The 27,085-nt window shown below is 49.1% G+C and overlaps 1 protein-coding gene across 2 annotated transcripts in view; it reads left to right on the forward strand.

The window, feature by feature from the left end:
- The first annotated feature begins 567 nt into the window (after positions 1 to 567).
- TENT4B (terminal nucleotidyltransferase 4B) overlaps positions 568 to 27,085 on the forward strand; it is a 77,972-nt gene continuing 51,454 nt past the window's right edge. Inside the window, exon 1 of one of the 2 annotated variants that reach the window (XM_056136203.1) lies at positions 568 to 1,628. In XM_056136203.1, coding sequence (XP_055992178.1) covers positions 814 to 1,628 — 815 coding nt within the window. In that variant the 5' untranslated portion in view covers positions 568 to 813. The remainder of the gene's footprint in view (positions 1,629 to 27,085) is intronic. The other variant, XM_056136202.1, reaches the window with a different exon arrangement.

Raw genomic sequence — 27,085 nt, forward strand, 5'->3', positions numbered from 1 at the left:
GGGACGTCCAGGTACGTGCGGGCTACCTGGCCGGCCGGCGCGGGGACGGTTGGGAAGGGCGGTTTGCGGAGCCCCCTCCCGCTCGCCGGCCCGCCCGCGCCCCGGCCTCTGTGACGCACGGCGCGGCCTCCAGGCCTGGGCGGCGCGGCGCGGCGCGGCGCGGCGGGTGGGCGGGGCGAGCCCGGGGTGGGCGGGGCGAGCCCGAGGTGGGCGGGGCGGGAGGGGGCGGAGCCGCGGCAGGCCCCGCCCCGGCCGTGGACCGAGCCGCTACGGAGCAGGCGCGTCCTGCCGCCGCCGCCGCCGCCGCCGCCGCCGCAGCAGCAGCCGCCACCGCCGCCGCTCGCCCTTCTCCGGAGCCGCTGCCGCCGCCGCCGCCGCCATTTGCACGGGGACCCTGGTGACAGGGGCTCGGCGGAGGGGCGGAGGGAGGGGGGGAGGGCCCGCGGAACCCCCGAGGGCGGGAGCGACGTCGCCGGCGCCAGCCGGGCTCCCAGCGCGACCGCGCAGCCCGCGGCGGGCCCGGATCGCCGGCAGCAGCGGCGGGAGCAGCCTGGGAGCGGCGGCAGCGGCAGCAGCAGCAGCAGCAGCGGCCGGAGCAGCAGCAGCAGCAGCAGCGGCAGCAGCAGCGGCCGGAGCAGCAGCAGCAGCGGCGGCGGCAGCAGCCCCGGCAGCAGCAGCAGCAGCGGCAGCAGCAGCAGCAGCAGCAGCAGCAGCAGCCGCCGAGGCCGGGCGTGCGCCTGAGGCGCGGCGGCGGCGGCGGCGGCGGCCCTGCGGGCGGCCGGGAGGGGCGGGGGCAGCGGCCGCCGCCGTTTGATGGATCCGAGGATCGCCTGGTTCCAGCCAGAGCAGCTCGGACCGTCCAACAGTCTGTGGATGCAGATCTGGGAGACGACCCAGGGGCTGAGGAACCTCTACTTCAACCACCACTGTCACAGCAGCGGCGGCGGCGCGAGCGGCGGCGGCGGCGGCGGCGGGGGCAGCGGGGGCAGCAGCGGCGGTAGCGGGGGCAGCAGCAGCAGCAGCGGCAGCGGCGGCGGCAGCGGGGGCAGCAGCAGCAGTAGCAGCGGCGGCAGCAGCAGCGGCAGCGGCACGGCCACCGGCGGCAGCGGGAGCAGCACCGGCAGCGCCGCGCCCGCCCCGGCCTCGGCTCCGGCCCCGGCCCCGGTCCCGGCCCCGGCCCCGGCCCCGGCCCCGGCCCCGGCCCCGGGCCCGGCCGGCATGTACCGCTCCGGGGAGCGCCTGCTGGGCGGCCACGCGCAGCCGGCGGAGCAGCGGGACTTCCTGCCCCTGGAGACGACCAACAACAACAACAACCACCACCACCAGCCCGCGGCCTGGGCCCGCCGGGCGCCCGCGGGCCCCGCGCCCGCCTCCCCGTCCCCGTCCCCCTCGGCGGCCGCGTCCCCGCACCCGGCGGCCGCCGCGCCCGCCGCGGAGCCCGCGGACCCGGCCTCGGGCAGCAGCAACAAGAGGAAGCGCGACAACAAGGCCAGCACCTACGGACTCAACTACAGCCTGCTGCAGCCCGGCGCGGGGCGGGCCGCGGGGGGCGGCCGGGCCGACGGCGGCGGGGGCGTGTACAGCGGGACCCCGTGGAAGCGGAGGAATTACAACCAGGGAGTCGTGGGGTGAGTGAGTGGGGGCCACCTCTCCCCGCCCCGCCTTTGCACACGCGCAGGGGGGACTGCAGGGGGAGCCCGGGCGAGGCCACCCCCTCAACACCCTCCCCCAGCCACCTGCCTCTCCTTTGCGCCCTCCCGGGAGCTCTCCCGAGGGTCCCCTCGTGGTGTGCCCCATCTTCTCCGAACACGCCGCATCCTCCCCTCCGCACCCTTAGTCATTCGCACCCTCCCAAGCGACCGTTTAGTGTCTCCCGACCCCTTTTCTGTCTTCTCCCCCCACCCACCCCCGGCACCCAACGCTTGAGCCCTGCCTTCCCACCTCCAGCCCGCCCTTCCTTTCTCCCCATCATCACACCCCAAGACATCATTCATTCCCGGAGAGCATTCCCTTGTTAGTGCCTTTCTGATGCTACAGGACCTGGAGGTGCTTTCCTTGCCAAGAATAGAAACATCCAGAAAGCTCCTCCCCCCCCTTCCCTCAATCGGGAACAGGAATCTTGTCAGCCCTGAAAGGCCTTGCCTGCCGTTGACCCTTTGGCCCATCTTTTTAAATTTTTCACGTTAAAAAAAAATACATATACATAGTATTTTTCCCTCCCCCCCATCAGCCAGTGCCTTGTCTGCCTGGAAGCAGACCGAGGCGGGAGGCTCAGTTAGACTGGGGGAGATTGGTGAGCTCTTCTTCCAAGGACCCTGATGGAACTTTCTAGGAGTTCACCGTCCTTGGCGGCAGCTTCTCACTGTACAGTTGTCACCCTGGCAGGGGCAGCCAGTGCTTTTCATTCTAGGGGGTAACTTTATGCTAATGAGTGAATGTTGCACCACCAGTGACTTTCAGTTTAAAGTTCAGCTGTTACAAAATGGAATCTTACCTGACCCCTAGTGAATTATGTACATAAATAGGGAATGTTTCCAGTTAGGTTTCCCTTCTGGAGTAGGTTACTGAGTCTGTCCTTTTGTAAAATAAGGCTTTAGAGGAGGGTGTGTGTGTGTGTTTGTGTGTGTGTGTATAATGTGAATATGGAAAATAAGGTGTGTGTGTGTGTGTGTGTACAACGTGGATATGGAGAATGAGCTTTCCTGTTACTTTTGATTTCAAAGATCCTGCTTTACATGGGTTGGGGGACGCTTTAGTGAGCCATTGAAACCAATTTATTAGTGATTGCTTGTGAAACCTTTTTTCAGATTTACCCATTCAGAGCTGCCCTGCTTTAGCAAGCAGATGCAATGGTGTGTACCTTTGGCAGGTCTGGGTAAAATGAGTTGGTGGGTTCCAACTCCAGCGAGTGGGTTGGGGTTTATTATACTCTATAGCTGAAATCCCCAACTCCTCTGTAAAATGCAGGAATGTGTTTCAGGACTGACACTGGGGTACATACCAAGCCTGCCCTCACTTTTTAGAGGGGAACCTTTTGGGGTTCAAACCTCTTGTTGTTAACTTCAAGGGCGCTCTCCATGGTCATCACGTAATTATAAAAGACTCCTGTTCCACCCTGTTAGCGTTTCCCATACCAAGCTTTAACCTTTAGTTTGGTGACAGGCAAATCGATTCTGAGTTCTGGTAGTTTCGTGTCCCAGGAATACGCTCAGTGTCGTCATGTGATTTAAAACCTGGTAGGCGCTTGGTTTCATTTTACTGAAGCTTGTTTGCCATACTTACCTAGCAAACATCCGTCTTAAATTCAGATTGCTGCCTGCTTCTCCCCTTTGGTGGTCAGAAGTTGTCTGCTCCTGTATCTGAGATTTAATGTGGAGGATCATGTCAAAGGTGTACATTGAAACGTAGATCAAAGCAAGATGTTCTGGTTCCTGATTCAAATATTATATTGCCCTCCAAGGGATTAGGAGAGGAAATTCCATTTCCCAGAGGGATTACTGTTTAAAAAACGGACTGTAAACCTGTTTGAAAACTGCCTATCACTTCATCAGACTTTACATTTTGGGGGTCTTCTTTATGTTAGCAAACAAAAATCTTATTAAACTCCCAAGAGTGTTTTTATTATTGATGGATTCTGTTTTGGGGTCACACCTGACAGTGCTTGGGAGGCTGCCCCCGCCTCAATTACTCCTGGCGGTGTTGGGGGGCCGGTGCAGTGCTGAGACTGGACCTGGTACAGAGCATTGGCTCAGTCTGTTGGGCTGTTTCTCTGACCCCAAGCATGATTTTATAAGTAGTTTAGATGTTTCATAAATGACTTTGGCCAGAGCGATGGTACAGTGGGGAGGGCGTTTGTCTTGCACACACCTGGCGCCTGACTCTGGTTCAATCCCCGGCACCTCCTGATTCCCCCAAGCACCGCCGGGAGTAATTCCTGAGTGCAGAACCAGGAGTAACCCCTGAGTGTTGCTGGGTGTGACCCAAAAAGAAAAAAAAATCTTTGATTTTGATTTATGGATCCTTATTGCTTCATATTTATGTGAGTTTGGCTGTTTTTCATACCAGTATTTAAAAATAAGAATTTAGAGGACACCTTCATGCCATGGTTACTCTGAACTCACAGTAAAACTGGCACTCACATGTTCTGAGTTCTTCGGGTGGTGTCTCTGACCTCTGACCTGGCCCTTGATAGAGAGGTTTCCAAAGCCACATGTACATGGACTTGAGCGGTGGACAGAGATGGACATACATTTTCTCTGTATTCCCAGTGTCAGCCAAACAGTGTGATTTACTCCCTAAACTCGAAAATACAGTTAAAAATCCTGGCTTCTGTTGTTCAGGTCCTTGATTGTTTTGTTTTGTTTTGTTGTTCCTCCTCTGAACTTTGAAGTGTGTGCTTCATGCTCTGATAAGTATCTCACTTAAGTTTAACTTTTTTCTTATGTATATGTTTTACCTATTAGGTTACTTGTTAGTTAGTTTAAAATGGGAATTTTTAAGATACAGAATAAGGTATTTGCGTTTTACCCTGAAGTCTTCGTAGTCCTCTTTTAAACTTGTCTGGGCCTAGCTCAGTCTCCTTTCCCATATGCCCACAGGCCTAGGTCATTTATTTCCTTTCCTTATTTTAAAACAATTTTTTTTCTTGAAATGTACCTTCAACACAGAAAGTCCTCCAGTTGCACAAGGCTACTGTGCTCCCCCTGAATCATTCCAGTGCCCCCAACCCGGGGGATAGTATCACCTACCCTGGGAGACCCTGAGTCCAGTCATAATAGTGAGGGGACAGAGGAGGACAGGAGCCTGATTTCCAGGTGCCAGTGAACTCTCCCCCAGTGTGGCTGGTGACCACTCCCTCGGAGGCCTGAGGTCTGCCCGAAGTCAGCGGCACTTATAGTTTCTGTGCACTTGGCAGATCTAATTCCCCACAGGCACCCACACACACCGCTCCCCGGCCCTACTTCTCACCATCACCCGCCACTGGATTTCTGCCCCTTCTGCCCATCTTTCTTTTTTTCTTTTTTTCTTTTTGGGCCATACCCAGGCGACTCAGGACATCTCCTTGCTCTCCTGGGGGGAACCATATGGGGTGTCGGGGATTGAACCCTGGCTAGCCGCGTGCAAAGGCAAAGCGGTGTGCTATCACCCCGGCCCCCTTCCCATCTTTTTGCTTTATCACTTCCGTGACTTCATTTGGTCTCCGCTTTTCTGTTCCTTAATGTGTGTGTTTTTTTTTTTTAAAGTCACTTCCTTGGGATTCCTTCCCCTCCAAGACTGGCTGTGGTGTGGGATGCCGTCCACCTGCTCCTTCTGGTGGTTCATGAAAATGAGCCATCAGCCCTTTTCTTTTCAGAGGTTTAATTGGCGATCACCCGCAGAGAAAGGAGAAATGACAAAAAAAGTGCAGGAAACCTAGGGGAGATTCAGAGTTCTTGGTCCTGAGCCCTTGTGTCCAGAAACTTCTTTAGAAGGTGCTTGGGGTTTGTCCAAGCTCGGGAGGATTACTGGGTGATTAACGGCGCTGTCAAGCTATGTACATATTTTTTTCAAGACCTGAGTGACTGGTTCAGAATTACATTCTGAACAAGAAACTTGTCTGTAGGACATTAAGAAAACCCTGTCGGTAAACTTAGGTTTCAGGAATAATTTTTCGGGGGCCAGGACATGCTTTGGAGCCGTGCGGTTCTGTGTCTGATCCCTGCCCTGTGCCCCTCTCCTCCATCTCCACCCCTCTACCCCCTTCTCCCTCCTCCCCTACTCTGATTCTGGAACCAGGATAAAATCAGGGTGATGGAAATGTGAATGAGGATGGGGGTGGGGTGGGGGGGGGATAAAAAGAATGAATGTGTGAGCTACTCCAGGAAAGGATGGAAAGAATTCTGACCCCTTGGGTGGATTTAAAAATCACACCACCTCTTGAAACTTGATTTAAGGGGGGAATGTTGATGTTATTACTGAAAATAAGAGATCTGCAGGTGTGGAGCATAAGATATTTATGGAACCTCCTAGCAGGGATGAACGTTTTTGTTTTTGTGTTTAGGGCCACACCCAGCAGTACTTCAGGCTTACTCCTGGCTCCGTGCTCAGAGGTCATTCCTGGTGGGTCTTGAGAAGACGGATGTGGGTCAGCTGTACCTGCTGTGCCATCTCTCCACCTCCAGGCATTAAAATTCAGGAGCTGAGATGTGCACGTCTTCCTTCCGTCCATCCTGTGCTGTGGCACAGTCAGCCCAAGCTGCCGGCTCTTCTTCGATGCAGGCAGTCAGTCTGGCTTATTTCTGCTTGTGTAGGATCCTTGTTAATGCTGGGCCTCCGAAGCCGTCAGCCAGTTGGACTTGGGTTGAGGAGAAACAGTTTAGATGCCCTGTTCCAAGTGCTTGCCCTTGGTTTTATTTCTGTGCATTTGTAAATGGAGCCCACAGTTAATTCTTTAGTGAGTTATGGGACCTTCGGGCTGCTTTGTTTTTCTTCCTTTGGGTACTGGAAAATGGTAGATTTTTCTACTGTGAAGATTGTGTGCGGTGTAACTCATATTTGAGAATTCGCAGATCTAGTATACTTTTCTTTCCCCCCCCCCAATGCTGCCATTTGGGCTGGAGCGATAGCACAGCGGGTCGGGCGTTTGCCTTGCACGCAGCCAACATGGCCAACCCGAGTTCGATTCCTCCGCCCCTCTCGGAGAGCCCGGCAAGGTACCGAGAGTATCTCGCCCGCACGGCAAAGCCTGGCAAGCTCCCCGTGATGTATTCCATATGCCAAACACAGTAACAAGTCTCACAATGTTACTGGGCCCGCTCGAGCAAATCGATGAACCACGGGAGGACCGTGACCGTGGACCGTGACTACCGTTTATCTTCTCTCCAGGAACGGTGACCAGTGAACCACCACCAGTCTAAACCATTGACTAGTTTGTGGACCCTTTTTCAACCCTCATTAGAGTTTTAGCTTTGGAAAGACAGAGGGAAACCGGAAGAAGAGTGTAACCTGCATTGTGGCAGAGGATGAGAAGGCATGGGAGGTGCGGGGGTTAGCTAGTTTGGGCCTTGTGTGCTTGAGGCCTTCCATCCCCTGGTTAGGATGGGGGAAGGAAAAGCAAGCTGACATTGGACTGACAGGTCAGAGAAACTTTCAAGTCACTTTCACTTTTTCTCTGAGGCAAGGCAAAGCAAACTGTCGTTGATTGCACTCAGCTTTCTTCTGGCGCATCTCCATTGGGGATTCTGTGTATCCGTCACTTCAAACAGAGCGTAGAGTAAGCCTTGGTTATTTATTGTATTTTTATTTAGATAAGGGGGACACATAGGTCGGGGCCACACCCATCCGTGCTTCCTCAGCCACAGCTGTGGTGGGGCCTCTTGTGGTTCAGAGGTTCAGCACTGCCTCCCCAGGGTCCCTGAGTTGTCAAGGACCTGGGCGGTGCTGGGGCTGGAAATTAGGGCCTCACACATGTAACGCAGATGCTCTTAGCCATACCCAGCGAAGGGGGACGTGCAGGGTCAGTTGGAGGATTGGGGTCTTGCTTGCAGGAGCCGACCTGATGCTCCCCTCAGCCTTTTCTCTGTTGGCCAGTTCAGGCCTCCAATAGAATGTGCTTTCTCCCACCTCGGGATATTTGTTTGGTAATACCATAAAGGCTTCAGATTCATTTTTCCTTGAAAACAAAAAACACACATCATGTTTTAAAATGACATGAAATAACATTTTCTTTCTTAAGAATATTATATTAAGGGGCTGGGGCTGGAGAGGTAGCACAGTGGGTAGGGCACTTGCCTTGCACGCGGCTGACCCGGGTTCAATTCCCAGCATCCCATATGGTCCCCTGAGCACCGCCAGGAGTAACTCCTGAGTGCAGAGCCAGGAGTAACCCCTGTGCATTGCCAGGTGGGACCCCCCCAAAAAAAAAAAGAATATTAAGGGGCTGGAGTGATGGCACAGCGGGTGGGGCGTTTGCCTTGCATGCAACTGACCTGGCTTTGATCCCCAGCATCCCATATGGTCCCCCGAGCACCCCAGAAGTGATTCCTGAGCGTAGAGCCAGGAGTAACCCCTGAACGTTGCAGGGTGTGGCTCCCCTCCCCCACCAAAAAAAGTTGAGGGTAGACTTGAGCTGGACTTTTTATTAATTTGAACACAACAGGAGGCAATATCTTTTCTTTTGTGTGAGTGAGCTGACGGGAAGAGACTTGGTCTAAGGACTAAGGACTTTGGAATTTATCTAAATTCGAGTTAATGATTTGGGGGGAGGGTGGGAATTAATGTGGAGCCACTTATATATCTTTTTCACTTAGAAAGTTTTAATTCTGAAAAAAAATTGACCCTATGCATAAGAGATTTTATTTAATATTTGGTAACTGGCCCCAGGAATTCTGACTCATGTTTTGTATTCTGCTGAAGTAATTTGAATAGTGTGCAGACACTTGTTTTCAAACTAGCTGAGCACTTCTATTGGGCTGGAGAGATAGGGCACTTGCCTTGCATGTGTCCAACCTAGGTTCGATTCCCAGCATCCCTTATGGTCTCTTGAGCACCACCAGAAGTAATTTCTGAGGGTCGAGCTAGAAGTGACCCCTGAGCACTGCCCTTGTGACCACCCCACCAAAGAAAGCCAAAGATGAAAGTGCTCAATAAAATGAAAGCACTCCGGCAGCCTTTGTAACCATATCCCAAATGCTATGTTAGATGCTTTCTATTTGTATTTTTAGACTTCTCCTGTGTAAGTCCTGTGTCTTGCTTATTTTTCACTTACTTTGGCATATAGATTCACAGAAAACTGCCCCAGAGAAGGTCCAGTGAGATCTATGTTCCCTTCACCTAGTTTGGCGCAGTGGCAGCGTCTTGCATAATGGTGGTTTAATATCAAAACTAGGAAGTCGGCATTGTTCCGATCCATCGCCGCACTCAGATTTCTCCAGTGCACTTTCTCCTGTTTCGTGTGCGCATGTATTTCTTCTCTGTTTTATCGTGTGTGAGTTGTGTGATGGCTATCACAGTCAGGCAATAGACCTGTACCATTATCTTAGCAATCCCTCACGCTACATCTTATTTGGTGGGGGGGAGGGGGCTGCACCCAGCTTTGCTCAGGGTTTACTCCTGGCTCTGCACTCAGGGAGCACTCCTGGCGGACTCAGGGAACCATATGGGATGTCGGGGATTGAACCTGGGTCCGGCTTATACACACACACGCACACACTTGTAATCTCCAGTGACTGCTAATCGGGTCCTGTGTACGTCTGTACTTTCTGTCATTTTGAGAATGTTTTATAAATGGAATCATACAGTATGTAACTTTGGCCTTTTCCCTCCTGCCATAACTCCTTTGAGATTTGTCCAAATTGTTGCATGTTCTAATAGTTTACTTCTTATTAAATGTTGACTAGTGTTCCATTGTGTGGCGGCATAAGAATTGGTTTAGTCTTTGGCTATTATAAATAAAGCTTTTTATAACGATTTGTGTACACTTTTAAAATAAAACGAAGTCATTATGGAAAGCCAGCCAGCTTTGTGTACACATTGTTGTGTACACATTGAAGTAAAATCAGTTTTTGGTGTACCCCGTGTTGCTCAGGGAATACTACTAGTGGGCTCGGGGGACCACATGTGGTGGCAGGGAAGCATGAAGCGCAAAGAACCTTAACCCCTATACTGCCTTGACTGCCCCTTACACTTTTTTTTTAATTAAATAACTTTTTAAGCAGTGCTTGGGATTAAACCTAAGGCCTCACATATGAAGGCATAAAACTCTAGCACAGAGCCACACCCCTGGCCTGGTATATGCATTTTTACAGGAAGATAAATTTTCATTTTGGGGCTGGTGGTGACAAAGATCAGAAAGTGCTGGGTTATAAGGTTCAGTACATAATCTTGGTGTTCTGTGACTGTGGTGGCAATTTGATTGGTGTTGGGTTGGTGCTTAGAACTAAGTCATGGGATGCTGGGGTTCCAGCTCAGTGCCTCAGACCTGTATGCATGTGCTCTGCTGCTCAGGAACAGCCCTGGCACCTGTATTTAGTTTCATTGTTTTTTTTTTTTTTTGGTTTGGGAGGCTCATCCCCAGTGATGGCTCAGGGGTGGCTCTTGGCTCAGAGGATGAAACGGGGTGCTGGGGTCGAACCCGGATTGGCCGTGTGCAAGGCAAGTGCCCTACCTACTGTACTATCTGGTTCCCATATTCATATTTAGTTTTATTTATGCTTTATTTATTTTTTGGCTATGGGGGCCATACCTGGTGTTGCTCAGGGGTTACTCCTGACTCCAAGCTGAGGGATCACTCCTGGTGGGACTTAGGGGACTATATAGGATGCTGGGGATCAAACCCAGGTTGGCCACACGCAAGGCAAATTCCCTACCTACTGTTCTATCCCTCCAGCCCATAGAGGGCTTCTAGTTTTTCAAAATAAATAATTCCAGGAGGCTTTCAACAATAAGTAAAATTGTAGTGTTATTTTTTGCTTTTTGCTTTTTTTTTTTGGCTGTACAAGGTGGTGCATAGGACTTACTTCTGGCTCTGAACTCAGAGAATCATCACTCCTGGCAGGTGTGGGGTCCTCATGGTGTGTTGGGGATCTAACCTGGGCTGATTGTGTAAAAGGCACTCATCCTACCCATTGTACTATGTCTCTGGCCCCAGTAAAGGCCCCTCCCGTTGATCGTCGATTTGCTCGAGCGGGCCCAGTAACGTCTCCATTGGAGACTTTGTTGTTACTGTGTCTGGCATATCGAATACTCTCGGTAGCTTGCCGGGCTCTCCGAGAGGGGCGGAGGAATCGAACTCGGGTCGGCCATGTTGGCCGCGTGTAAGGCGAACGCCCTACCCGCTGTGCTATCGCTCCAGCCCCAGTAAAACTGTAGCAAATATACCTTCTTTTCCAAGTGTTTCATCAGAACTGTTTTAATTGTTTTCTTTTATCTTCGTAGTACTTTGTAGTGTTTCCTTTGTGTTGCTTTTCTTAGAAACTATTTGGAGAATAGTATGAAGTAGACCTTTGTTTTAATTTGTTTCTTTGGGAGCACACCTGGCACATTGCTCAGGGATTAATTTTGGGGACAAAATGGGATGCTGGGAATCAAACCTGGGTTGGCCACATGCAAAGTAAGCGTCTTACTCCCTGTGCTATATATATATATATATATATATATAGCTCAGGCCCCCTTTGTTTTAATTTTCTAAAAATAACATTAAAAAAAAGACTGCTGCAGACAAAAATGGAATGGCAAACAGCTTCCTGAAAGGATAACTGCAAAGTTGATGAAATGAAGAATTCTATTTCTTTTATATATTTTGAGTAAATTTTATTGTTGTTATTTTTATTAATTTGGGGCCGGAGTGATAGCATAGTGCGTAGGGCATTTGCCTTGCACGCAGCCAACCCGGCTGACCCGGGTTCGATTCCTTCGCCCCTCTCGGAGAGCCTGGCAAGCTGCTGAGGGTATTCCACCGGCATGGCAAAGCCTGGCAAGCTACCGGTGACGTATTCGATATGCCAAAAACAGTAACAAGTCTCACAATGGAGACATTACTGGTGCCTGCTTGAGCAAATCAGTGAACAATGGGAGGACAGTGACAGTGATGATTAATTTTGATTTTGGGCCACACTGCATGGTGCTCAGGGGTAACTCCTGGCTCTGAACTCAGGAATCACTCCTGACAGTTCTCAGGGTACCGTAATATGGGATGCCAGAAATGGAACCCGGGTTGGCTGCATACAAGGAAATTCCTCACCCACTGCACAATCTCACCCAGTAAGTTTTATTTTCTGTTGGCTGTATTTTGGGAAGTAAATTGTGGCTAGTGGTGTTAGTTTCTGGGTGGTAGTATACCAAGTTGTAGTGGCGTTTTGTTTGTTTTTGGGCCTCAGCTGGCAATGTTTAGGGCTAACCTCCCGATCAGTGCTTGGGAATCATACCTCATCTCATGATACTTGGGGTGCGGAATGGACCCTCGCAGTGCTGGGGATCTCACTGGGGTTGGCTGTATTCAAGGCAAGCGCCTTAAGCCCTGTGCTCTTTCTTTAGCCCCTGAAGTCATCGTCCCCTGACAGTGACACACACACATGCCGATGCTCAGGGCTTACTTCTGGCTCTGCACTCAGGAGTCACCCCTGGCAGTGCTTGGGGGACCATATGGCATGCCGGGCGTCCAATTTCTGGTTGAGTTGGTGGCTTGCAAGGCAGGTGCCTTCCCTGCTGTTCTCAGGTCCCTGGCATTTTTTTTTAAAAAACAGTAAATAAAAATTATGAATAGATTTCAGACTGTGTAGAATCAGCACTCTGCCTTCAAATCTTCCCTAGAATAAAGTGTGTTTCATTTACCAGGCTGAGAGTTGGAACCTTGTGTCTTATCCCCCTATTGGCCCTCTGTTCTGATTCTGTCATAATAATATACTCTTCACACATTTGGGTATTAAAAGTTTCCGCCAGGGCAGGAGTGAAAATCCATGCCTGGCACGTGGCTGAACTAGATTTGATCATCAGCACCCCACACTGACCCCTTAATATGTGGGTCCAGGAGTGTCCCCCGGGCACAAAGCCAGGAATAAGCTTCGAGCACTGCTGAGTGTGACCCCTTCAAAAAATAAAAGCAATTTAAATGTATTTTTTTCTGCCGAAGCAAGATTAAGACTCCATAAGAATTCTTGTGGTTAATCTTCATTACTTCGAAGTTAGGTGTTAGGTCTGACATTTTAATATCTGTATCCCTTGAAGTTAATTTTCCACCATTTATTTATTTATTTTTGAGGGGGGGCCATGCCTGGTGTGGTGCTCAGGAGCTACTCCAGCTTAGGGCTCAAAGGTCACTCCCTGCAGTGCTCCAGGGAACACGTGATTGGGGGTGAGGGGGTTAGACCCCAGCCTCCTGCATTCAGAGCATGCTCTCTGACCCTTTGGACTATTTCTTGTGGTTTTGGGGTCACGCCCAGCAGGTTTAGTCTTGGCTCTTTTTGGGATCACTCCCATAAATGGTGCCGGGCGTCGAGTCTGGTGAATGCCTGCTGTACTATCTCGGCCCCTCTGGAGTTCCATTTCTGTGTATGATGTGCAGTAGTGGTCTGACTTCATTGTTTCGTCTGTGGATATCACCATAATGTTACACTATTCTTTTTGTTTTGTTTTTGTTTTGATTAATTTTTTTTTCTGTTTTGATCTCTTTTGGGTCACACCTGGCGATGCTCAGGAGTTACTCCTCCTGACTCTGCACTCAGGAATCACTCCTGGTGGTGTTTGGGGGACCCTGTGGGATGCTGGCCATCAAACATGGGTTGGCCACATGCAAGGCCAACGCCCTACCCGCTGTACTATCACCCGGTCCTACATTTAAACATTTTTTTTTCTTTTTGGGTCACACCCGGCGATGCACAGGAGTTACTCCTCCTGGCTCTGCACTCGGAAATTAACTCCTGGCGGCGCTCAAGGGACCATATGGGATGCTGGGAATCGAACCTGGGTCAGCCACATGCAAGGCAAACGCCCTACCCACTGTGCTATTGCTCCAGCCCCAAACATTTTATTAAAAACTTTTTCGACTTACAGTGCTATTAATAATGGTTTCTCATGGGCATAATCCCAACACCACGTCCATGACCAGTGTACCCGTCTCCCTCCCCCAACGAACCCTCCACTGCCCTCATCCCTAACTCAGCTGTGTCAGTTCCCCTGGTTGTCCTTGGCCTTCTGTTGCTGCCTCACTGTGTATCTTTTAAGTCCCACCTATAAGAGCGATCATTCTGTGATTGTCCCTTTCCTGCTGGCTCCTTCCACTCGCATGCTAACCTCTAATTCTATTCACAGTGCTGCATAAAGTCTTTTTCTTAGAGGTGCATAGCATTCCACCGTGTCTCCAGAACACTCTTCATCCATTTATCTGTAGTTGGCATTTGGGCTGTTTCCATATCTTGGCTATTGGACTGAATGCAGTGTTGAACAAGGCATATATCCTTGGAATTATTCGTGTTTTCTTGTGTTTTGGGGGATAGGTGCCAAGAAGTGGTATTCTTTCAGGATCAGGGAAGTGTCTTGCTTTCCTTCAGGGTTAGATTCCTGGCATACATTGAGATAAAAAGGAAAAAAACAAAGTCTTCTTTCTTGTTTTGGAATTGTCTTAGTGCATGATTATTATTATCATTGTTGTTTTTGTATTGGAGCCATACTTGGTAGTGCTCAGGGCTTACTCACGGAGGGCTCAGGAGATCATATGGGATGTTGGGACTCAAAGCCAGGCCAGCTGCGTGCAAGGCAAGCGCCCCTACCCTGCCCTAATGAGGAGGATGATGATTTTGATTTTTGGGCCACATCCGGCAATGTTCAATGTTACTCCTGGGTCTGCCCTCAGGGATCACTCCTGGCAGTTCTTGGGGCCCATATGGGGTGCTGGGAATCAATTTGGGGTCAACCAGTGCAAGGTAAGTGCTTTCCCTGCTCTACTCTCTCTCTGACCCCTACATAATTATATTTTTGAGGATAAAGTTTAAGGTTGGAGGATTGGAGAGAGAACTCAGTGGAAGGATCACTTACTTTACCGGTGGGCTCGGGGCCCTGGGTTACTGCTAGTGATAACTGGTTAACTAGGCTGTACTTTCTGTCCTAGGGCCTGAGATGTGGTGCACCTTGGGCTCCATGGTGCTGGGCCTGGCTACTGAAGTGATGCTTGGAGGGTCTCCAAGGGCTGTATGCAGTAGGGTGCTGGGGATTGAACTGGGAGCAGCTGCTGCGATCTAAAACCTGTGTTCCCTCTCTCTCTCTCTCTCTCTCTCTCTCTCTCTCTCTCTCTCTCTCTCTCGCTGGCTCTCTCTCTCCCCCCTCCCTCTCCTCTCTCTCCTTCTCTTTCCTCTCCTCTCCCTCTTCTCCTCTCTCTCCCTCCTCTTCTCTTCCTCTCTCCTCCTTTCTCTCTCTCTCTCCCCCATTTTTTTTGTTGTTGTTGTTTGTTTTTGTTTTTTGGGTCACACCAGGCAGTGCTCAAGGCCTCTTACTCTATGCTCAGGGATCATTTCTGGTGATGCTTGTGGTGCAGGGGACTGGGTCACGTGCAAGAAAAGCACTTGAACTGTGTTTTTCTGACTGTGTGTGTGTGTGTGTGTGTTTAGTACTGGGGATGATAGTCCCAAAGCCTCATAGTTTTGTAGGTCTTTGTTTGTTTGTTTGGGGGCCTCTCTGGGCTGTTCTCAGGCTTACTCCTAGCAGTGCTCAGGAGACCATATGGTGCCAGGGATTGAACCCACCTTGACTGCGTGTGGGTAAGCATCTTACTTACCTTGCTAGTTATTTTAAAATGCCAAGTAGTTTTTCTTTGTATGGATACCCTTCCTTTATGTTTGTCTATTCTTCAGTGTTTGGATTGCTACTTTTTTTTGCGGGGGGGTCATACCCAGCAGTGCTTGGGGGGGGGGGGGGCCCAGACCCAAACCTGGTGGTGCTTAGTGGGCCCAATCGTGCCAGAGATCAAACCCAGGACCTTGCACATGCAAGTCTTGTTCGCTGCCACTTGAGCTGCATTCCTGGCTGTTTATTCATTCTTCACATTCCTGTATATAAATTCTTGCGCGTACAGTTATTGACATGTATATAAAATCTTGTTAATACAGTTCTTGTACGTTTTTGAACCTATCTTCTGCTTTTAGTACTGCTTTTGTATTAGCATACCATTATCTTTTTTGTTTCTTTTTTTTTTTGTTGTTTTTGTCATTTGGACAATACCTGGAGGAGCTCCGGTTACTCCTGGCTCTGTGCTCAGGAATTATTCCTGGCGGTGCTTGAGGGGACCATATAGGATGCAGTGTGCGGTCCCGGGGATCGGACCTGGGGCCACAGACTGCAAGGCAAGTACCCTGCCTGCAGTACTATATCTTTGGCACCCCTAGTTGGTGTTTGTTGTTTTGGGGCCACACTTGCCAGTGCTCAGGGGTTGCTCCTGGCTCTGCACTCAGAAATTACTCCTGGTGGGTTCAGGGGACCATATGAGATGCTGGGGATTAAACCTGGGTCAGTTTCATGCAAAGGCAATCACCTTCCCTGATGTACTTTTGCTCCGGCCCCAACTGCTTGGTTTTTTAACTCATCTCTGAGCAGCCCAGAACAGTTCCACGTAGTTTTGGTTGGCTAACATACTACTAGGTGTAAAATCTCTGTGTTGGGCTTTCTGTAGGAAAGTCAGAAGAATATATATTTTTGCTTTCTAGGAAAATATCTTCTGGTTTTATAACCGTGCATACGGTTGAGTGGTTGATTTTGGCCAGTGAATTGAGGGAAAACGTTGAGAAGAGGAAGTTTTTGCTCTTTAAAAAGACTTTTCGTCTCTGGAATGTTGGAATGTATGAAGAGCTGAAGGGACAGGTTGAATAGATCATATTTAGCATAATTTAGATAATTTAGAATAAGCTTTCTATGACAGAAGATCTTTCTCAAAGGGATTTGAACAATTTCTTGTTACCTTTCATTGAAAATCAAAACCGGGAAAATGGCGTAGAACCATGAACGCTTCTATTTGCACCTTGGAATATTTTGAAGTAACTGCCAGATGTCACATCATTTTGTATAAATATTCCCATCCGTTTCTCTGAATAAAGACCTGAAAAGACCCCATCATCACAATGCCATTGTTATACCTAAGCAAATGAAGAATATATCTAATTTGCATTAAATACTCAACTTGCACATTTTCCCAGGTGTCCCTTAGCTGTTTTTTTTTGGACCATCTGTTCAACTCAAAATCCATTTGAGGGGCTGGAGAGATAGCACAGCGGGTAAGGCGTTTGCCTTGCACGCAGCCGACCCGGGTTCGATTCCCAGCATCCCATATGGTCCCCTGAGCACCGCCAGGAGTAACTCCTGAGTGCAGAGCCAGGAGTAACCCCTGAGCATCGCCAGGTGTGACCCAAAAACCAAAAAAAAAAAATCCATTTGAGGTTCTGGCTTTGCAGTGTCTGAGGAGCCTTTTACATTTTGAACTAGGTAGGTGTGTCTGTCTCTGTGTCCCCTTTCCCCATCTTTTGTTGAAGAAGCTGGATTGTTCCTCCTACATACTTTGGTGTTCTCCGAATTCTGCCGATCATATTCCGGTCGTGTCTGTTTATTTAACATATTCCTTCTCTCTTGTTTTGCTTGACTTTGAGGTTACACTGGCGGTTCTCAGGGCTTATTTCTGGCTCTGTGTTTAGGGGGTCACTCCTGGCAGCGCTCAGGGGTCCACACATGGGGTGCCAGGGATTCGACCTGGGATGGCCCCGTGCAAGGCAGGCACCCTACCAGTTCTTTGTATTCTCCCTCTGGCCCTTTACTATATTTCTCGATCCCTCCATGCTTCATCTTTGTGTGTGTGTGTCTGATGCTCGGGATGGAGTTCACATGTGGAAATCATGGATTGTACCCCAAGTCACTCCCCTCCCTTTCTCCCGCCCTCTCTCCCTCCCTCCCTCCCTCCCTCCCTCCCTCCCTCCCTCCCTTCTCTCTCCCTCAGCTCAGCTGTATGCAAGGCAGTCACCCCTGGACCTCCTGGGTGGTCCTACTCTCTCTCTATCCTTCCACCCCACTGTACTTTGTTTCTGTGAGAGTAACTTGTAATTGGATCTAGAGACTTACTTGGATTTTTCCCCTTGGTTTTTATTTTTCTTCCCCTAAATACTTTAAAAAAAAATGTAAAAAATATTTGGTCTTTGGGCCACACCTGGTGATGTTCAGGGGTTATTCCTGGCTCTGTACTCAGGAATCACTCCTGGCGATGCTCAGGAGACCATATGGGATGCCAGGAATCAAACCTGGACCAGCCACATGTAAGGTAAGCACCCTGCCTGCTGTATTATCTCTCCAGCCCCTTCCAACATACTTTCCTTTTTTAATTTTAATGGACCACCATGAGATAGAGTTGCAGACTTGCAAACTTTTATGATTGATTGTGTTTCAGTCAAACAGTGTTCAAGTACCCATCTCTCCACCAGTGCCCACTCTCCACCACGAATGTTCCCAGTGTCCCTCCCCCTCTCCCTCCCCCTTACTACCCCCACCTCCATGGCTGGCACTGTTCCCTCTTAACTCTCTCTCCTTTTGGGTGTTATGGTTTGCTTTTGTTTGTTTGCTTTTTGGGTAACACCCTGCGATGCACAGGGGTTACTCCTGGCTCTGCACTCAGGAATGACTCCTGGTGGTGCTCGGGGAACCATATGGGATGCTGGGAATTGAACCCCGGTCAGCTGCGTGCAAGGCAAACACCCTGCCCGCTGTGCTATTGCTCCAACCCCTATGGTTTGCAATACAGGTACTGAACAGCCATCGTGTTTGGCCCAAAATATTTTTAAGGTGGTGGTATGTACTCTTCCCAGGAGAGACATAATATTTGAGTGGTTCTCATTTTATGGTATTAAAAGGTAAAAGATAAAGGCCCTCCCGTTGTTCGTCGATTTGCTCGAGCGGGCCCAGTAACGTCTCCATTGGAGACTTTGTTGTTACTGTGTTTGGCATATCGAATACTCTCAGTAGCTTGCCGGGCTCGCCGAGAGGGGCGGAGGAATCGAACTCGGGTCAGCCATGTTGGCTGCGTGCAAGGCAAACGCCCTACCGCTGTGCTATCGCTCCAATAATGGTATTAGTAGCTATTAATGATCATTGCTTGTATTTACGGAATTAATTTTAGGGTTGTAAATTTGTAACATTCTCCCTCTAGTTTAAGAGAGTATTCCTTTACTGGTTATTAACTGACACTCCTACGGGAGAAGCTCTCCCTTCCTGGCTCCTGAGTCATCTAGCATTTTTGCTTGTTGGTTCGGGTTTGGGGACATACCCAGTGGTACTTGGCTACTTGTGACTGGGTGCTGGGGGGGGGGGGCTGCTCCTGGCTGTTGTGCTTTGGGGTGTCCACCGCGTGATACTGGGGTCCTGATTTCCTGGATGCAAATTATGCACTCCAGGCTTTTGAATTATAGATTCCTAGCCCCGAAGGTGAGCTTTTCATAGGGGAAGACTTGGAAGTGAGGTAAGAGAGAGCAGGGGCCTGGAGAGACATTGGAAAAGGTGCCTGCTTTGCATGCCGCTGACCTCGGCTCGCTCTCCAGCATCCCATATGCCCCCTAGCCCCCAGCACTGACAGGAGTGATTCCTGAGCAGAGAGCCAGGAGTGAGCCTGAGCACTGTTAGGTGAGACCCCCAAGCAAAATAAGAATGCGGAAAGGAAGGCAGTATGACTTTGAATTGGTCCTGCTAGTGTCATCCTTGGCAGAGGGAAAATGATAATGCTGAAGTAGGCTCTGGGACGGCTTGAGGGTATGTTGAAACGAGGACCTTAATTCTGTAGTGACTGTGTTGGTGGTTGGTCGGCGACTGGGACGGCTGCACCCGGCGGGGCGGGATGCACTGACCCATGTGCCTGTTGAGCAGACAGAACTCACAGAGACCAGGAACAGCACTTTTATGCTGCCTTGGCATGAAGCTTGGATCCTATGTTTTTTCATCCTGTATGTTTTAACTGAGGTGTGAGTCGTTCCTGCCCTCAGGCTAATGTAGTCCCGAGGGTGTTTCAGGCAGGACTTTTTCTAGGCGCGAAGCAGACAAGTGACTCTCTCTTTTCTTTCCCAGTCAGGTACACTTTAGTTTTTTATTTCGGGGTCGGCTCAGAGGTGCTTGGAGGCTCTGCTGACAGTGCCCAGGGGATGGTGCCTGCTGGGAATCCAACCCAGCTCTGCTTTCTGCTTGCAGACATGAACGCTGACTCTGTGAGCTATCTCTCTGGCCCCAAATATTTATTTTAAAAGCCACTATTTACATATAAAAAAGCCAGGTAGCCAGCGAGGTAGCAGCTGTGCAAAGAAATGGCAGTATGACCTCTCCCTCTCTCTCTCTCTCTCTCTTTCTCTCTTTCTCCTCTCTCCCTCTTCTCTCTTTCTCAGTATTTTCTCTCTAAGAAAGAGTTCAAGGTGACTGCAACTGAATATTTATTTATTTGATTTCCCCAACCCCCTGCTCCCTGCACCTTTATTATTATTTTGGTTCTTGGGTCACGCCAGGCGGTGCTCAGGACTTACACCTGATTCTGCACTTGGAAATTACTCCTGGTGGTGCTCAGGGCACCCACCATAGGGAATGCTAGGGATTGAATCCTGGTTAGCCACTAGCTCTCTGATCCTGAATCTTAATTTTTTTATTGATTTGTTTTGGGAGTTCTGCCCAGAGGTGCTCAGTTTTCTAGACTCGGGGATCTGTCCTGGTGGGACTTGGGGAATCATATGTGTGTGTTGTCGGGGATCCAATCTGGTCCTGTTCTGCTATCTCTCCAGCCCCTCACCTTGAAGTCTTGTTTGGGACCAGCTTTCCTGCACCGAGTCAGGATGTGTGAACCCGACTCTGAGACCTTCGACTTTTCTATTCTGCAGTGACTAATTTCTGGGCCACCTCCCCTCCCCCAAAGAAGCTGTATTTTAATACAATTTTCTATTTGTTTGTTTTTGGGTCGCCCCTGGCTGTGCCCAGGGCTTCCTCCACACTGCGTGCTCAGGGATCACTTTGGGAATGGCTTCAGAGACCCTGTATGCAGAGACCCTGTATGGTGCCAGGGATTGGACCCGGCTATGCCTTCTCTTGCTCTACCAATCTCCTCCGGCCCTAGAATTTTCTTTTCTTTTCTTTTCTTTTCTTTTCCTCTTTTCCTTTGTAGGCCACACCCAGCAATGCTCCGGGGTTACTCCTGGTTCTGCACTCAGGAATTGCTCCTGGCGGTGCTTGGGAGACCATTATGGTGGGATGCCGGGGATCCAACCTGAGTCAGCGATGTGCAGTGCCTCCGGCTACAGAAATTCTTTTCTTGAGCAGTTTAAGCTCTTTAGGAAATTAAAGCAGAGGGTTCAGGATTCTCTTCTTCCCCTATACCCCCTCCACTTCTGACTCAGTCTCTATTTTGGATAACTTCTTGCATTGGTTACAATTGTGGAACCAAATCTGATACATTGTACTCTTGGTATTGTAGCTGCTATTTGCCGGTTTCAGAGTGTCCTGTGGCTGTGATTAAGCTCTCAGTTGCCATTCTAGAGTGGCTGCTTGCTCTCAGGGATGGACCCACACACTCAGGGCTCTTCTGTACTGTTTCCTGGGTTCATGCCTGAATATTTTTTCTGGACAACACCTCGTGGGAGCTCAGGGCTTTACTCCTGGTTCTGTGCTTAGGACCTGGCAGGGCTCGGCTTAGTGTAAGGCAGGTGCCTTGTGCCCTGCTCTCTCAGTCTCTGCCTTTGTTTTTTGTTGTTGTTGTTGTTGTTGTTGTTGTTTAATTGCTCTGTTACGGATGCTTCTCAGTTTGTTTATTCACTCACCTAGGGATGGGCACCTTGTTGGTTCTGAGTTTTGGCGTGAATGAAAAACAAGCTGTTGGGAAGTCTGCGTGCCCAGTTTTTGGATGGAGAGAAGGCTCTGGCTCCCTCGGGCATCTGCCGAGGCGTGCATAGCTGGATCAATGGGAAGGGGATGTTTAGTTATGTAAGCCTCCAAGCTGTCTTCCTAAGTCGCTGTGCTATTTTGCGTTCTTACCGGCAGTGGAGATATTTCTGTTGTTCTACATTCTCACCAGCATTTGGTGGTTTTTTTTTTTTTTTCCCCTAAAGTGTTTTGGATGTTGGCCATTCTCACAGGTGTGTGGTGGTTTTCTCCCTGTTATGGTTTGCAGCCCTTCACTGTCTATGATGCCAGGTACCTTTCTTTTGGAAGGGGGGGGGCGCTGTGGAGTGGGGTGAGTCACACTCAGATGTGCTAGACCCAGCTGTGCTCAGGGCTTACTCCTAACTGTGCCCAGGGATCACTCCTGGAGGAGCTTGTCGAGGATTGAACTACCTGGGTGAGTGAGCCATGTGCACCCAAATGCCTTAACTCCTGTATTCTCTCTCCTGCCTGCCAAGCCAAGTATCCTTTTATATGTTCATTTGCTATTAGTGTTTCTTTTTTTTTTTTCTTTTTGGGTCACTCCTGGTGATGCTCAGGAGTTACTCCTGGTGCTCAGGGGACCATATGGGATGCTGGGATTCGAACCCAGGTCAGCCGCGTGCAAGGCAAATGCCCTACCCTCTGTGCCATCGCTCCAGTCCCTACTGTTTCTTTTCTTTCTGTTCCTTTTCTGCTCTCTCTCTCTTTCTCTCTCTCTCCCTCACATTTCTTTTTGGGGCACACCTGGAGATGTTTGGGGTTATTCCTGGCTCAGCACTCAGGAATTATGCCTGGCAGATTCAGGGGACCATATGGGATGCTGGGGACGGAACCCAGGTCTGCTGTGTGCAAGGCAAATACCCTACATGTCACTCTGGCTCTTTCTTCCTCCTCTCTCTTTCCCTCCCTTCGTGATTCTGCGTGGGTATCAAGCCCAGGATTCCAGCATGCAAGGCTTTTTACTTTCCCACTAGCTATATCCCTGACCCTGGCCACCTGTATTTTCTTTGGTGAGGTATGGATGTTTTGCCCTTAAAAAAAAGTTTTTGGTCCTGGGAGTGGTCTCACCCAAGGTGGTCTCACATATGCTAGACAAGTTTTCTTTCTTTGGTGTTTTTGGGCCACACCTGGTAATGCTCAGGGCTTATTCCTGGCTCTGCACTCCGGGATCACTCCAGGCAATGCTCAGGGGACTTTATAGGGTACTGGAAATGGAACCCCCGTGGGGCGATCATGTGCAAGGAAAACTTCCTATCTGTGGTGCTCTCTCTCCCGTCCCTCTTTGAAGAACCGCTGTTCATGTGTATGTATGTGTGTTTGTGTGTGTCTGGGACTTAGGCCCTCCCACAGGAGGCAGGCACTCTGCTACTGAGCTGTGTCACTGGCCCTTTTTGCCCGGGTTCAAATTGGGTTTCCTTACTGTTGAGTTTCAAAAGTTGTTTGTGTGGTTGGGGTACCAGTTCATTCTCAGATATGTGTTTTGTGAAAGTTTTCTGAAGCTTATGACTTGTCTTTTATTCCTCATAATAGTGTCTTTGCAGAGCAGAAATCATTTTTTTGTGTGTGTAGCGGGGGGTGGGGGGAGGCTTTTGGGTTCACACCAGCTGTGCTCAGGGATTACTCCTGGCAGTGCTTGGGGGTCATGGGCAGTGCCCAAGGGATTGAACCGTGGTCTGCGGCATGCCTTAACCCTCATACGGTCTTTCTGGCCGCAGGAATTTTTACTTTTAGTGAAAAACCCACTATGAATTCTTTTTTTTTTTTTTTTTACAAGGACTGTGCTTTTGGTATTTTGTCTGAAAAGTCATTGGTATACTGAAGGTCACCTAGATTTTTCTCTTTGTGATTTTTCTAGGGACTTCATAGTTTTGTAGTTTATATTTAGCTCTATGATTCATTTTGAGTTAGCTTTTATGGAAGTTGTAAGATTTTTTGCCTAGGGTTTTTTTTTTATTCCCTTTTCTTGCATTCGTATATCTGTTTGTTCAGTAACATTTGCTATCATTTCTCAATTTCGGTGTCTTTGTTCGTTTGTTAGAGATTAATCCCCTTGATTCTGTGTAGGTCGAGGTCTTCTACTCTGTTCCGTTAATCTATGTGTATGTTCTTTGCTAACACCACGCTTAGTCTTGAAATGAGATCGTGTCAGCCTTCTGGCTTTGTTCTCTTTCTGTGTCCGTGTCTTTTGCCTTTTCATAGAAAGCTTGGAATCAGTTTAATGATGTACACAAAATATCTTGCTGGAGTTTCAATGGAGATTTTGTTGGGAAGAAATGATGAAGCTCTGTTGACCAATTAAACTTTCATATTTTTAGGTACCCGAAAATAGCTCTGTTTAGATGTTTGATTTCTTTTATTAAAGTTGTATAATTTACCTCATACAGATATATATATATATATATATATATGTATATGTATATATATATATATTGCTAGCTTGTACCTCTTGCAGGGCCTTTTTTTTTTTCTTTTTGGGTCACACCCGGCGATGCTCAGGGGTTACTCCTGGCTCTGCACTCAGGAATCACTCCTGGCAGTGCTTGGGGGACCATATGGGATGCTGGGAATCGAATCCATGTCGGCCGTGTGCAAGGCAAACACCCTACCTGCTGTGCTATTGCTCCAGCCCCAGGGACTTTTTTTAAGGTGACAATTCTAGTATAAATGATACTAATTTTTTTTTTTTTTTTTTTTTTTTTTTTGCGGTAGGGGGGCTGTACCACCCAGCAGTGCTCAGGACTTACTCCTGGCTCTGCACTTAGAAATCACTCCTGACAGTGCTCTGGGCACCATATGGTGTGTCAGAGAGTGAACCCAGGTCAGGCAGGGGCAAGGCAAGTGCTCAAACCACTGTATTAGCTCTCTGGCCCAGTAGTGCATTTTATTTATTTACTTATTCATTTATTTTGCTTCTTTGGGTCACACACAGTGATGCACAGGAGTTACTCCTGAATTATGCACTAAGGAATTATTCCCAGTAGTGGTTGAGGAACCATATGGGATGCTGGGAATCGAACCCGGGTTGGCTGTGTGCAAGGCAAACGTCCTACCTGCTGTGCTGTTGCTCCAGTCCCCCCCCCCCCCCCCATAGTGCATTTTAAACTTCAAATTTCAGTGTTTTTTCCTGGTATGTAAGAAAGCTACTGACTTTTTTTTATTGACCTTCTTCCTTGTTAACTTGCATACTTAGGTTTTAGGAATTTTACTTTTATGTTTTTGTTGAGGTTTTTCTGCACAGTAAAAAATGCTCCCAATGTAAAATGCTTAATCTCAGCAGTATGTTTAATGTCCATGTATTGTATTTGGGATCTCCAGTTAATTTTGTTTTTGATACCTGGTTCACTTTCATTTTGTTCCAAAAGCCTGAGAGATAGCACAGCAGGTAGGGCATTTGCCTTGCACGTTGCCAACTCAGGTCCTAGTCCCAGCATCCCATATGGTTCCCAAGCTTGCCAGGAGTGATTCCTGAGTGCAGAGCCAGGAGTAAGCCCTGAGCAATGCCAGGTGTGGCCCAAATACAAACAAATAAACAAAAGACTGACTTGGTTTTGTTCCAAGAGTACCCATTGTATGATTTCTACTGTTTTTAATCTGTGGAGTTGTTTTGTGGCCCAGAATGTATTCTGCTTTGTTTAATTGTTTTTTTTTTTTTTTTTTTGCTTTTTGGGTCACACCTGACGATGCACAGGGTTTACTGCTGGCTCTTGCACTCAGGAATCACTCCTGGCAGTGCTTGGGGGACCATATGGGATGCTGGGAATCGAACCTGAGCCAGCCACGTGCAAGGCAGATGCCCTACCCGCTGTGCTATGGTTCCAGCCCCTCTTTCTTTCTTTCTTTCTTTCTTTCTTTCTTTCTTTCTTTCTTTCTTTCTTGTTTTTAAATGCTCTTTTGGTTTTGTTTTGGTCCTCCTTTGTGCTGGGGCCTCAGATGTGGTTGCTGGGAGGGGATTCACACCCTGGACCTTGTGTGTGCCATGCTTGGACTGGGAGCTATCTCCTGGGCCGTAAAGACATGTGGAACGGGGGCCGGAGTGACAGCACAGTGGGTAGAGCACTTACCCTGCTTCCAGACTCAGCGCCTGGCACCACACACAGCCCCCTGATTCCCACCAAGAGTGATCCTTGAGCACAGAGCCGGGAGTAATTCCTGAGTCATGTCGGATGTGGCCCAGAACTAGAAAAAAAATTGGAAGAAAGAAATGTGGCATGGGTGTCAGAGAGAGCCCAGTAGACAGAGCTCAGACTTTGCATGCGGGATGCTGGGCTTTGGTCCCTGGCACTGCTGGTCCCCTGAGCAGTCGCAGGAACAACCACCAGGCAATGAACTATTGCTGCTGGGTACCTTCGAGTGTGATCCCCACACCCAAGACAATCAAACAGGAAGTGTTGGTGGGGCCATGGTAAGGTAGAGCTCATGCTTGACCCTACCCTGTGGTCTCCTGAATACTGTGTGACCCTGGGGACCCTGAGAGATGCTGCCTGTGACCCTCTGGTCCCTGGCACCATGAGTCCACACTACACTGCATTCTCAGACCCTGCCACTGAAGTGTGTTGACCACCAGGACTTGTTCTTAGCCCCTAGATTACTTTTTGGGAGCACCCCCACCCCAAGCCATAGAAAGGAAATGCCGATGGCATGAGGTTCTCTCATCTTTATCCTGTATGTCTTCAAAATAACATGCCTACAAGAATCAGAATGAAGTAGCCCACGGGGTCATTGACAAGTGAATGGATCAACAGTGGTATGATCATAAAGTGGAATAGTAATCAGCCGTAAAGAGGAAGGAAATTCTCAGGGCCACAGCCATGGTCCAGCGAGTAGTGTGCTTGCCCTGCACGTGGCTGACCTGGGTTTGATTCCGTACAGTCCCTTGAGCATCTCTCATGGTCCCCCGACCACTGCCAGGAATGATCCCTGAGTTCAGAGCAGGAGTAACCTCTGAGCATAGCTAGGTGTGGCCCAAAAACCAAACAGGAAATTCGAATTCATAAATCAACCTTGAGCCATGCTAAACCAAAAAAAAAAAGAAAAAAAAAAGGAAGAAGAAGAAAGCCAAGCCAATCATAATGGACAGTTTTTTTTTTTTCCATTTTGCGAGGGTGAGGATATACCCGGTGTGACTCAGGGCTGACTCCTGACTCCAGTCCTGCGCTCAGGGATCACTCTGACCATGTGGCGTGCTGAGCATTTAACCCATGTGGGCTGTGTGCAAGGTGAGAGCCCCACCTGCTGCACCCGCAATGGATAGACACTGAATGATTCATTTTACCTATACGAGGTACCGAGAGACTAATACATTCATAGGGACAGGAAGTGGGCTGATGATTGCCAGCGACTGTGAGAAGGGGTCGGTGGGGAATTCCTGCTTCAAAGGTACAGAGCACCTCTGATGATCAGAATTCCCTGAGGCCCAAAGGACAAGGGAACTGGACTTCCTAAACTATTCCCACTTGTTGACCCCTTTTGCTAAGAATGCAACTTGTGCGAGCATGCTAGAAACATCTGGATTCATTACATGGTTGATTTGTAATTAATTTGTGGTTGTTGTGCATTTAGAAACCTTTTACTGTGGCAATTTTTTTTTAACCCTCTCTGACATCTGCATTTAGTTTTATGAGCGCATATGGGATTTAGGATAGAGAGGAGATTTCTAGTTGCAGAGGAAGATGAGATTGCTGGAAGCCTTCCAAGGTGATGT

The sequence above is a fragment of the Sorex fumeus genome, unplaced genomic scaffold (assembly GCF_029834395.1).
Source record: "Sorex fumeus unplaced genomic scaffold, SorFum_2.1 ptg000122l, whole genome shotgun sequence".
NCBI classification, from domain to species: Eukaryota; Metazoa; Chordata; class Mammalia; order Eulipotyphla; family Soricidae; genus Sorex; species Sorex fumeus.